At 45.3% G+C, this 13,066-nt stretch overlaps 1 protein-coding gene across 1 annotated transcript in view; it reads left to right on the top strand.

Moving 5' to 3' along the window:
• Window positions 1–11,789, top strand: part of LOC122542252 (caspase recruitment domain-containing protein 11-like) — a 128,793-nt gene extending 117,004 nt beyond the window's left edge. Inside the window, exons 21-23 of the mRNA XM_043679794.2 lie at window positions 3,520–3,635; window positions 7,537–7,652; window positions 9,816–11,789. Of these exons, the coding sequence (XP_043535729.2) occupies window positions 3,520–3,635; window positions 7,537–7,652; window positions 9,816–10,089 (506 nt within the window). The 3' untranslated portion in view covers window positions 10,090–11,789. The remainder of the gene's footprint in view (window positions 1–3,519; window positions 3,636–7,536; window positions 7,653–9,815) is intronic.
• The last annotated feature ends 1,277 nt before the right edge of the window (window positions 11,790–13,066 follow it).

Genomic DNA, 13,066 nt, shown 5'->3' with positions numbered 1-13,066 from the left:
TTTCAGCTCTGATCTCCAGCATCTGCAGTCCTCACTTTCTCCTCTTTAAATAAATTCTGTTTTGTTTAAAACTTGAGTGGTTTGACCAGCTGCATCACTCCTGGAATATCCACTTTTACACCTGCTTAAAACAAACTAGCAAAGTTAGGGTCTGGGTTACTTTATTAACATGTTTTAAGGGGAGTCTGACCTGGTCCACCACAACTGCCAGTTGCTTTTAAAGTGTTGCTGTGTTGGAAATGTGAGTGTCAAACTGTGCAGAATGGGCTGAGGAGTGGCAGATGGAGTTTAATTCAGATAAATGCGAGGTGCTGCATTTTGGGAAAGCAAATCTTAGCAGGACTTACACACTTAATGGTAAAGTCTTAGGGAGTGTTGCTGAACAAAGAGACCTTGGAGTGCAGGTTCATAGCTCCTTGAATGTAGAGTCGTAGGTAGATAGGATAGTGAAGAACAGTATGCTTTCCTTTCTTGGTCAGAGCAATGGTGTAGGAGTTGGGAGGTTGTGTTGCAGCTGTACAGGACATTGGTTAGGCCACTTTTGGAATATTGCGTGCAATTCTGGTCTCCTTCCTATGGGAAGGATGTTGTGAAACTTGAAAGAGTTCAGAAAAGATTTACAAGGATGTTGCCAGGGTTGGAGGGTTTGAGCTACAGGGAGAGGCTGAACAGGCTGGGGCTGTTTTCCCTGGAGCGTTGGAGGCCGAGGGATGACCTTATAGAGGTTTATAAAATCATAAGGGGCATGGATAAGATAAATAGACAAAGTCTCTTCTCTGGGGTGGGGGAGTCCAGACTGGAGAGCATAGGTTTAGGGTGAGAGGAGAAAGATATAAAAGAGACCTAAGGGGCAACTTTTTCACACAGAGGGTGGTGCGTGTATGGAATAAGCTGCCGGAGGAAGTGGTGGAGGCTGGTACAATACAATGTTTAAAAGGCATCTGGATGGGTATATGAATAGGAAGGGTTTAGAGGGATATGGGTCAGGTACTGGCAAGTGGGACTAGATTGGATTAGGGTATCTAATCAGCATGGACAAGTTGGACTGTTTGGTCTGTTTCCTTGCTGTACATCTCTATGACTCTATGTCATAAACAGCAATTCGATATTGACCAGATAATCTAATTTTAGGGATAAATATTGGCCCAGATCACCAGAGGGGACCCTTCTCCTCGTCTCTGAAATAATCCCATTCACACCACTCAAATGGGCTTCCAGTGTGTTGGTTAATCTCTCACCATCCACAATGCAGCACTCCCTCCATAACGCACTGCAGTCAGCTCAGATCATGTGCTAAAGATTGTGCATTAGAAGTGGAACTGAAGGGAGTGCAGCAGAGATTTACCGGAACAATACCTGAACTCTCGGGATTGAGCTGCGATGAGAGATTAAGTTGTGTTCCCTAGAATGTCGATTTGATCTGAATTTTCAAGATATTAAGGGAAACAGTCAGGATTGATTGAGAGAAACTGCTCTCGCTGGTTAGAAGTCTGGGACAAGGGTCAAAATTAAAACAAAACTAAGGCTGTTGTTAACCTAGAAATGATTTACGAGGATGTTGCTGGAACTGGAGGGTTTGACCTACAGGGAGAGGCTGAATAGGCTGGGACTGTTTTTCTTCCTGAAGTGTCAGAGGCTGAGGGCTGACCTTTATAGATGTTTAAAAAATTGTGTGGTGCATAGCTAAGCCAAAGTCTTTTTCCAAGGGCATGGGTGGCCAGCTCTAGAGGGCATAGGTTTAAGGTGAGAGGGGAAATATTTAGAAGGGACCTGAGGGGCAACTTTTTCACACAGAGCAGGGTGCATGTATGGAATGAGCTGCCAGAGGGAGTGGTGGAGGCTGGTACAATTACAATATTTGAAATACATTTGGACAGGTACATGAATGGGAAGAGTTCAGAGCGATTTGGGTCAAATGTTGGCAAATGGGATGAGATTAGGTTAGGATATCTGGTCAGCATGGACGAGTTGGATCGAAGAGTCTGTTTCCGTGGGGCATATCTCTTTGACTCTATAGCCAGACCCTCAGGAGTGAAATTAAGAATTCTACTGAAAAACGATGCGAGAGCTTTGGAATTCTCCTCCATTAGTGCTGACTGATGCTGGACTGATTGTTATCTTTAAATCTGCGATTGATGGATTTTGTGAACCAGAGATTTTTAAGGGGGGTAAAGATGGGGATGTGGAATTGGACTGTCGATTTTCCATGCATAGCAGAACAGGCTTGAGGGGCAATTTAATGATGCTTTTCCAATGGCCTCCTTCTGTTCCTGTAACCTGATACAGAGAGAGAATCCAATCAACAGATCCCCGACTGAAGCTGAGTTTGATTTTATCCAACCTCAAACTCAGTGGATTGATGTGAGAGATCCTTTTGATCATTCTGTTTCAAAGACCCCTCTCACCCCAGTTATACGTCTGACAGGCAGATGATACAAAAGTTTGAAAACACGTACAAACAGATTCAAGAACAGCTTCTTCCCCACTGTATTCGGACTTATGAACAGACTTCTCATATATTAGAGTTGATCTTTCTCTGGACTTTATCTGTAGCTGTAATGCTATACTCCACATTCCATTCCATTTACTCTGATGTACTTATAGGGGAAAGTGAGGACTGCAAATGGACTTATGTAAGATATGATTTGGCTGGATAGCATGCACTTTTCGCTGTATTAAGGATATTATTGAACTGGAAAGAGTGCACAAAAGATTTCCTAGGATACTGTCTGGACTGGAAGGATTGAGTTATAAGGAGAGTCTGGGACATGTTTCCTCGGAGCGTAGGAGACTGAAGAGTGATCTTATAGAGGTCTATACAGTCATGAGGGGTGTAGATAAGATAGATAGCGATGGCTTTTCACGATGTTAGATGCCTCTAAAACTAGAGCGTATGGGTTTAAGGTGAGAGGGGAGAGATACAGAAGGGTCCAGAGGGACAATTTTTTCCACACAGAGGGTGAAGTGTATCGGGAATGGGCTTCCAGAGGTAGTGGTGGAGGTGAGTACAGTTTTATTATTTATGAAATATTTAGACAGGTGCATGTAGGTTTGCTTGCTGAGCTGGAAGGTTCATTTCCAGACGTTTCGTTTCCCTACTAGATAACATCATCAGTGAGCCTCTGGATGAAGCACTGCTGATGATTCCTGCTTTCTATTTATATGTTTGGGCTTCTTTGGGTTGGTGATGTCATTTCCTGGTGTGATGTCATTTCCTATGGTGAATTGTTCCTTTTCTCAGGGGGTGGTAGATGGGGTCTAACTTGATGTGTTTGTTGATAAAGTTCCGGCTGGAATGCCATGCTTCTAGGAATTCTCGTGCGTGTGTGTCTGTTTGGCTTGTCTTAGGATGGATGTGCTGTCCCTTCCTCATCTGTATGTGAGGACATTAGTGAGAGAGGGTCATGAAAATGAGCGCATGGACAGTTGGGCTAAAGGCCCTGTTTCCCTGCTGTAGACCTCTATGTGACAATAATAAATCAAATCAACATCAAAACAATCAAATACTTTCTTTTCCAGAAATTGTCACTGAAGAGCAGCTGAAGACAAAGACAAGGTTCTCTCTACAGAAGATCAGGAATCAGACCACATTCGAGTGCATTACACTTGAAACTATCAGAGATGTTATAGCCAAGGTACAGCTGTACTTTAACACTGGAGGGCTCATTAGCCTCATCCTTGTACTGTCTGTGGTGAAAGTCTGTGGTGATTTCATGGTTCTGTGTCTTTTAATGATTGGGACAGAGCATTTGGAGTTGAGATGATGCACCCAATGATATTCACTTTGTTCTGAACACAAAATGCAAAGGGTTGTGGGATTGTCACCAGTTGTGTTCTGCTAACACTGTGCTCCTCTAATAAAGTCCATTCTTTCATTAGAGACAGAGAGATAGCTGGTGGTACATCTAACCTGAGGGTCACCATGCCTCAGACGAGAGAAGAAGTTCAGAAGGAATGACCTTCATGGTGACCTCAGCCAATGCAGGAATTGAACCCACCACTGTTGCAATGCAAGCTAGCTGTCCAGCTAATTGACCCTCTAGCTCTTTCCTCTCCCTCTGTTGGAGATGAGAAGCATGGAGAATTATCCTGTAATTTTGCTTTGTGAATATTGAGGGCCAGCATGTTTATAGACAAGCCTAACCTCAAACTCTTAAAGGTTTGAGTTACAGGGAGAGGCTGAGAATTTTTTCACTGCAGCAGAGAAGAGTGAGGGGTGACCTTCTAGAGGTTGAGAAAATGGATGTAGATTGACTCGCTGAGCTGGAAGGTTCAGAAAGTGAACAAGTGTACAGCCAGAACCTCAACTTGAGCTACAAATCTTCTCAAAACTCGCTAAGGTTTATACACTCCTGAGGGGCATAGATAAGGTGAATGGCAGGTGGCTTTTGCCTAGGATGGGGGGGGGGCGGGGTTTAAAACAAGGGGGCTTATTTTTTTAAGTTGAGAGGAGACAGATTTAAAAAAAACATTTTTACACATAGAGTGATCCACGTGTGGAATGAGCTTCCCAAGGAAATGGTGGACATGGGTACAATTACAACATTTAAAAGCACTTAGATAAGGAGATTTTATGAGAGCACAAAAAGGGCCAACAGTTCATCTGAAAGACAGCACCCGTGACAATGCAGCATCCACTCGGTACTGCCCTGAAAGTGTCAGCCTCGGTTTTGTTTTTATCTTATTCATTCACAGAACGTGGGCATCACTGGTCAGGCCAGCATTTATTGCCCATCCCTAATTGCCCAGAAGGCAGTTGAGAGTCAACCACGTTGCTGTGGGTCTGGAGTAGGCCTGACCGGGTAAGGATGGCAGTTTCCTTCCCTGTTTGTGAACCAGATGGGCTTTTCCTGACATGGTTACTATTAGGTATTTAATTCCAAGTTTTTATTGAATTCAAATTCCACCATCCGCCGTGGCGGGATTCGAACCCGGGGTTTGGTGCTAAAGTCTCTGGAGTGGTATTTGAATCTGCAACCTCTCACTCTGAGGCAAGTGCACTTCTCATTGAGACTCAGCCACAATGAATGTGAATTGCATTGTATGACCCATATCTATCCATCTCTGTCTCCACTGTGTATGCAGTGTACACCAGGAAGGCAGAGACTTGTGATTAGATTACTTACAGTGTGGAAACAGGCCCTTCGGCCCAACAAGTCCACACCAACACGCAACCCACCCAGACCCATTCCCCTACATTTATCCCTTCACCTAACACTATGGGCAATTTAGCATGGCCAATTCACCTAACCATGTGATGTTGTGGTACTGTCCCTATCTCTGAGCCAAGACACCCAGGTTCAAGTCCCACCTGCTCCAGAGTTGTGCCATAATGTTTATGATCAGTTTGACTCAAAAATATCTATATTGGCCAAGAGGAAATGATAGCACAGTGCTAAGTTGACTGGGCTAATGGACCTGGAATGACCCTTTGGAGATGAGCTCAAATTTCACTATGGTAATTGAGGTAGATTTAAATTTAATTAAATTAATCTTAAATTACAAAAGTATGATCTTAATAAACGATTGGATCACCACAAAAACCCATCTGATTCACCAAGGTTTTTAACAGAAAGAAATCTGTCCTTCTTATCTGGTTTGACCTTCAATACCCATAGCAACATGGTTGACCCTCTGAAATGGCCTATTGAGTTGTATATCACCCATAGCAACATGGTTGACCCTCTGAAATTGCCTACTTAATTGTATATGCTCCATAGCATCATGGTTGGCCCTCTGAAATGGCCTATTGAATTGTATATCGCCCATAGCAACATGGTTGACCCTCTGAAATGGCCTATTGAGTTTATATCACCCATAGCAACATGGTTGACCCTCTGAAATTGCCTACTTAATTGTATATGCTCCATAGCATCATGGTTGGCCCTCTGAAATGGCCTATTGAATTGTATATCGCCCATAGCAACATGGTTGACCCTCTGAAATGGCCTATTGAGTTGTATATCACCCATAGCAACATGGTTGACCCTCTGAAATTGCCTACTTAATTGTATATGACCCATAGCATCATAGTTGACCCTCTGAAATGGCCTATTGAATTGTATATCGCCCATAGCAACATGGTTGACCCTCTGAAATGGCCTATTGAATTGTAAATCACCCACAGCAACATGGCTGACCCTCTGAAATGGCCTACTGAATTGTATCAATGTTATCAGAATTGTCCCAGTAAAGCAAAGTCCAATCAGAAACACTGTGGATAGGACTTCACCGCAAGGATGGCATCATTTCAAAAAAGGGGAATTAGAAATGGGCATTAAAAGCTGGGCTTGCCACATCCCATCAGAGAATAAAGCAGAATTATTCTGGGTATTGTTTGTTCTATATTCACCTGTAACATGGAGTGCTCTAATCCTCACAAACAGTTTATTCCAAACTATTGCAACCAAAATAAAAATCAACATTTTCGTATTAAGAAAGCTCAGGTCCTTCTGTGGCACAGTGGTAGTGTCCCTGCCCTGGACCAGGAGACCTAGGTTCAAATCCCACCTGCTCCAGAGGTGTGTAATAACATCTCTGAATAATAAAGAAAAATGAGTAGCGGGACAGGTCCTCTTGTGGCATAATGGTAGTGTCCCTACCCCTGGGCCAGGAGACCCAGGTCTAAAAACAAGGACTGCAGATGCTGGAAACCAGAGTCTAGATTAGAATGGTGCTGGAAAAGCACAGCAGATCAGGCAGCATCCGAGGAGCAGGAAAATCGACATTTCGGGCAAACGCCCTTCATCAGGAATAGAGGCAGGGTGCCTGCAGAGTGGAGAGATAAATGAGAGGGGGGTGGGAGTGGGGAGAAAGTAACATAGAGTACAATAGGTGAGTGAGGGTGGGGATGGAGGTGATAGGTTGGGGGGGAGGGTGGGGGAAGGTAGCAAAGAGTACAATGGGTGGATGGGGGTGGGGATGGAGGTGAGAAGTCAGAGAGGAGGGGGAATATATAGGTGGAAACAAAAATAGGCAGGTAGGACAGGTCATGGGGATGGTGCTGAGCTGAAAGGTTGCGAGGAGACCGAGGTTCAAGTCCCACCTGCTCCAAAGGTGTGTAATAACATCTCTGAATAATAAAGAAAAATGAGTACAAAGGGACAGGTCCTCTTGTGGCATAGTGTTCCTATCCCTGGACCGGGAGTTGCAGGTTCAAGTCTCACATACACCAGGGGTGTGTAATAACATCTCTGAACAAGTTGATTAGGAAACTAGTTTAAATGAAGAATAATTGGGAACTGTAAGCGGAGGAGGGTTGATGGCTGAAGGAAGGTTGATGGCTGAAGAGTACAAGAGAAGGCAGGGTAAATTTGACACAAACACATTAAAAAGGAAACTATTGGAAGGTCTTATGGAGATTGGAGTGATTGGTGCACAGGTGGAGGGCTGAATGCCCGCCATTTTCTGATTCTAAAAGGATTAAGGGTGGGATTGGAAGTGTATCCCCTTCTGAACAACAGTAGTCTACCCCTAACCAAGTGGGATATAAGTGGCCTGTACTTCCCCATGGTCTGACTGTGTTTCTTTCCCTAGGACCGACACGGTCTGCTGCCAATAGGAGTGCACTCTGCTAAGGACCTAATTACGGAGAAGATCTACACAATCATTATACATATCAAAGTGACCACAAAAAACATCAAGAAATTAAGGTAACATTCTAGCCAAGGCAATGAGGGAGTCACTGGGAAGGTGGGAGGAGGGGGGATTTGTTCAGTAAGGTCCAGTGTGCAAATGGAATGGAATGTGGAAGGAGACAGGTACATCTCCAGGGTGACCTCTAGCCCAAGCGGAGGTATCTGATCAGATCTCACTTGCCTCTACCGGCCACCACAATATTTCGACCTAAGTACGGCTGTTCATCCTGAGTTAAATTTTTGGGACCTCAACAAATTTCGGTGTGGGACTTGGCTTTTCCTTCTCGTGTACCTTTGTGCTACGAGACGATGGCAGCTGTAGACGATACGCAAGGCATTTTGAAAAGAGGGGGGCGCTCCTTATTGGTCAGTGATGAGTGGAATTTTAGCAAAGATTAGATTAGATTACTTACAGTGTGGAAACAGGCCCTTCGGCCCAACAAGTCCACACCGCCCCGCCGAAGCGCAACCCACCCATACCCCTACCCCTACATTTACCACTTACCTAACACTACGGGAAATTTAGCATGGCCAATTCACCTGACCTGCACATCTTTTGGATTGTGGGAGGAAACCGGAGCACCCGGGAGAAATCCACGCAGACACGGGGAGAACGTGCAAACTCCACACAGTCAGTCGCCTGAGGTGGGAATTGAACCCGGGTCTCTGGCGCTGTGAGGCAGCAGTGCTAACCACTGTGCCACCGTGCCGCCCACATTGAATTTGAATTCAATCATTAAACAAAATCTGGAATTAAGAGTCTAATGATAATCATGACACAATTGTTAAAACAAAAAAAACCTTCTGATTCACAAAAGCCCTTTTGGGGAGGAAATGTGCAGTCTTTACCCAGTCTGGCCCATGTGCGACTCCAGCAATGTGCCCCTTGGGTAATTAGGGATGGGCAATAAATGCCAACCTGCCGAGTGATGCCTCATGTGGTGAATGAATTTTTTAAAAAATTGATAAGGAACCTCCTTAGCAACCACTTGGATGTGATATCTGAGGGCAAAGGACTTGTGTCCGGGCACTAATCTCGGCAGGTGAGGGGGCAGAAAAGGGTCCGTGGAGTGTCTTTACAATTGGCTTCATGTGAAGGAGAGTTTCAAAATAATAGCCGAGCCTGATCTCCGACCCACCACCCCTGGCGTGCGGTACACTAGTTGATAAAGTTCAACATGCCAGTGTTGCTTGTACTGATGACAGTGGCTTGCCTGGAGTTAGCTGCAGAGACTGGCTTTCTGGGAGAGGCTTTGTAGATGACAGCACTGCCTCAGAAAGGGTCAGCTGCCCTGACCAGGACCCTGGGAGATTGCAAGAGGACTCTGGGAGATTGTAGGAGGATCCTGGGAGGTGTGCGGGGGGATGCTGGGAGATTGTAGGAGGATCCTGGGAGGTTCCGGGAGGATCCTGGGAATTTGTGGGAGGACGCTGGGAAGTTGTGAGAAATCCTGGGAGATTGTGGGAAGACCTTGGGAGATTTTGGCAGGACCCTGGGAGATTGCAGGAGGACACTAGGAGATTGTGGGAGGATCTTGGGAGGGATAAAACCCACCCTCCCAAAAACAATCCCACAGCTTGGGGGGAATCTCTGAATGCCTCGCTCAAGTGACTCTTCACTTTTATTTTTATTTTGGATTCCCAGCATCTCCAAAGTGCTGGAGAAACTCAGCAGGTGGACCAGCATCTGCGGAGAGAGAGAGAGAGAGAGAAACAGGGTTAATATTTCAGGTCCAGTTTGGAACACCAGAGTCATACTGGACTCGAAATATTAACTCCGTTTCTGTCTCCACAGAAGATGCCAGACCCATTGAGTTTCCCTCGCACTTTTTATTTGCGATTTTCATCCTGTTTCTTACGAGTTGGCGGCAAGGCCGAGAGGACTTCCTAGTGGAGTGTACCCTCTTCTTCATCCAAAGCCTGCGTTCCTCAGAGGATGTGGCTAGATGTTGGCGAAAAGCAGGAACGTTGGTTTACTCACCAGTTCCTTCTCTCTTTTAATATAAGAACACTGAGGCCAATAACAGGTGTCCTGCCCAGCTACCCCAACCAAGATCGAGGCCACTCCTGCTCTCACCCCGTCAGTGCCCACCTCCCAGATACACCTGAAAGAATCAAGCTGAGAAACATTTAGATAGGTGCTCCAGAGTGATTGAGAACGCTTTGTCTTTTCTTCAGGAAACTGGCTCCAAAGTCCTGCAGCAGCGACGATGAGTTCCTCAAGCTGTACCGCATTGAGCAGAAGCACTTAGAGACCGTGCCATGCCTCTCTGCCACTGTGGAGCCCAACGCATGGACCAGCGTCGAGGAGCTCATCAAGTTCGTGAAGACCAGCATCCTCCAGGAACAGCAGAAGATTGTCTGGATCGAGCAGAACAAGTTGTTGCTGGACATTGAGAGCTTGTCATCAGCCGACCTGACCAGCCAATCAGATGTTTCCAGTTGTCTGTAGTGGAGTCGGCTGGAGATCACTCTTGGTAGACCTGAGACAGGTCTAAACCCACAGCAGAACGCTGCCCCACAGTTGACCACCAGTGAATACCCTTAGGACAAGTGTTCGGAGTTCAGGGTTGTGCAGTTCTAAGGATCCAACTGGGGCAGTGTAGGGGGATTCCTGAACTCCATCTGACCCCGATGTTGGGAATACCTGGGATCGTCTTCAATCACACTGGTAGGGCAGGCTTTGTATTGTGGTTGGAGAGAGTTCAGGCAAACTACTTGGCCATTATTAATAAGAACAGATGATTGGATTTCGGAGAGCAAACTCCAACATCATTTAAAAAGCCAATGTGAATTGCACACCACAGTATTTTCACATAACACTAATCGAGTTACGCTGTTATACAAGGAATCAAAACTTAATGTGTCCATGTGAAATGGGTTTATCGCTCACAACTGAGCGACTTATCCACCACCAAAATCACCGTGACTTGTTATTTTGCTTATTTTTAACACTACTATGTGTGAAGCGGGGTTAGATAACACCCCCATGTAATTCACTGACCAGTCAAACACACTGTATTTATTTTTCTATAGCGCTTTAAATTTATATTTCAAGCTATACTTCAAAAGAAAAAAGACTGACGATAATTTGGAGTATACACTACTGTGGAGCGGAGGAGTTTTTGTACAAGTCAGACAGTGGAGACTCAAGGCAATGGTGCGACTGTCAGACTGTAATGTTGACATGGCACAGTGTTTATTGTAAGTGTAACATTCACAATGCAAACACCTAACTCTGCAAACTGTGAAATCATGACATTAGGAAGCAAGGTTTTCTAGACATTATAAAATATATTGCAGGAAGATCTTATTTTTGTGTCTGGCATACCAATTGAATATAGATCCTGTTTTGTATGTACTGACAGTGTTATTGGACTCCTATTTAATGCTTATCCAGGCTGTAACTATCCTTCAATAAGCTTGCACCAATTGCAGAATTCAGATTTGGTTCCAACGTAGAAATGTGTCATCTAATGGTAGTCAAATTATTGCTGCACCCTTTAGCGTTGACCCCTCTAAACCTATCTTTCTATCCTGAAGATGTCTCTAGGTATTTCAGGCCCAGGGCTTTTCTTGAATGGCCATTGACACAGTTGATTCTGGATCAGTGGTGCTGGAAGAGCACAGAAGTTCAGGCAGCATCCAAGGAGCTTCGAAATCGACGTTTCGGGCAAAAGCCTGACACAGTTGAGCCTACTGAGTTAGTTATTCTGCTGGGGTAGGCATCGTTGCAAAGTCTAATCCCATCCTCACCTGCAGGGGGTAACTAAATAATATCGTGGGCCTGACAGTTCAGCTGACCCTTTTTGACTCCGACCCTTAACTGCGGTGAGGCACACCCGGTCAATGGTGCTCATTTAAACAGCAGGACCAAATGAGAGCTACATCAACACAGAGCCTTGATTGCTCCCGGGACTTGGCATCACTCTGGGCTCTGTTTTCACTCTCACTCCTATCGGGACAAGAGGACAGTACGTGAACTCCAAAGTGAAAAGTAGACTGCATTGTCAAGAAAACTACAAATGCTGCAGGCCCACGGCTATATAAATCATTCAGCTCCCCCAGTTGGATGCTGTGTTGTAATATAAGCTGTGATATCACGAGCAAAGTATCAATGTTTACACAAAAATAAATACTTTTGCTAATTGAGTGATTGTGCAAAATTTATTCACAAAGTTTATTCATTCTTTATTTATTGCTCCAGAGGACAGTTAAGAGTCAACCACACTGCTAGAGGTCTGGAGTCACATGTAGACCAGTTTCCTTCCCTAAAGGACTTTAATGAGCTAAATGGGTTTTCCCAACAATCAGTTCCTGGTCATCATTAGACTCTTTCATTGCAGATTAGATAAGATTCCCTACAGTGTGGAAACAGGCCCTTCGATCCAACAAGTCCACACTGACCCTCTGAAGAGTAACCCACCCAGACCCATTTCCCTCTGACTAATGCACCTAACACTATGGGGCAATTTAGTGTGGCCAATTCACCCTGACCTGCACATCTTTGGACTGTGGGAGGAAACCGGATCACCCGGAGGAAACCCACGCAGACACGGAGAGAATGTACAAACTCCACACAGGCAGTCACCCGAGGCTGGAATCGAACCTGGGACCCTGGTGCTGTGAGGCAGCAGTGCTGACCACTGAGACGCATTTTATTGAATTCACACTCCACCATCTGCTATGCTGGGATTTGAACCCAGGTCCCATAACATTATAAAATCATTGGGATGTACAGCACTGAACCAGACCCTTCGGTACAACTCATCCATGCTGACCAGATATCTTAACCACCCCCACCCCCAAACTTTTAAATGCAGAGAAAATGAAAAGCAAAGCTCTCTCCAATGAAAACAAACTGAAATTAAAGTAACCTCGACATCATCCCCATTAAACAATCCCAGGACAGGAACAGCAGGGGGATTAAACAGAGTAAAACTTCCTTGGCTTGTTCATAAAAGCAGAAGTCAAAAATAATAATGATGAAACAGCCCCAAGTGGGGCACTGTATCAAAATCAAACTGAAACTGATACAACCAAACAGAAACTTACTGAAATTAGGATAGTGCGGCCCAGGGTGACAACGCACCCCTGGCACTGCAGTGCCCACTGGTCTCTGAAGACTCCACCGTACTAGTGAGCGCCACATCCTCCTCGCCAGGGACACACGAGCACACACATAAGCACATCCCCAGGGATACATGAGCACACAAATAACCATGTCCCCAGGGTCACATGAGCACCCACATAACCACATCCCCAGGGACACACGAGCACACACATCTGGGACCACACGAGCACACACATAACCACGTCCCCAGGGACACAGGAGCACACACATAACCACATCCCCAGAGATACACGAGCACACACATAACCACATCCCCAGAGATACACGAGCACACACATAACCACATCCCCAGGGA

This window comes from Chiloscyllium plagiosum, unplaced genomic scaffold (genome assembly GCF_037043375.1).
Source record: "Chiloscyllium plagiosum isolate Xiang-an unplaced genomic scaffold, Cpla_swu_hap1 HiC_scaffold_33, whole genome shotgun sequence".
Lineage (NCBI taxonomy): Eukaryota > Metazoa > Chordata > Chondrichthyes > Orectolobiformes > Hemiscylliidae > Chiloscyllium > Chiloscyllium plagiosum.
This window is presented reverse-complemented; position numbering and strand designations above follow the sequence as displayed.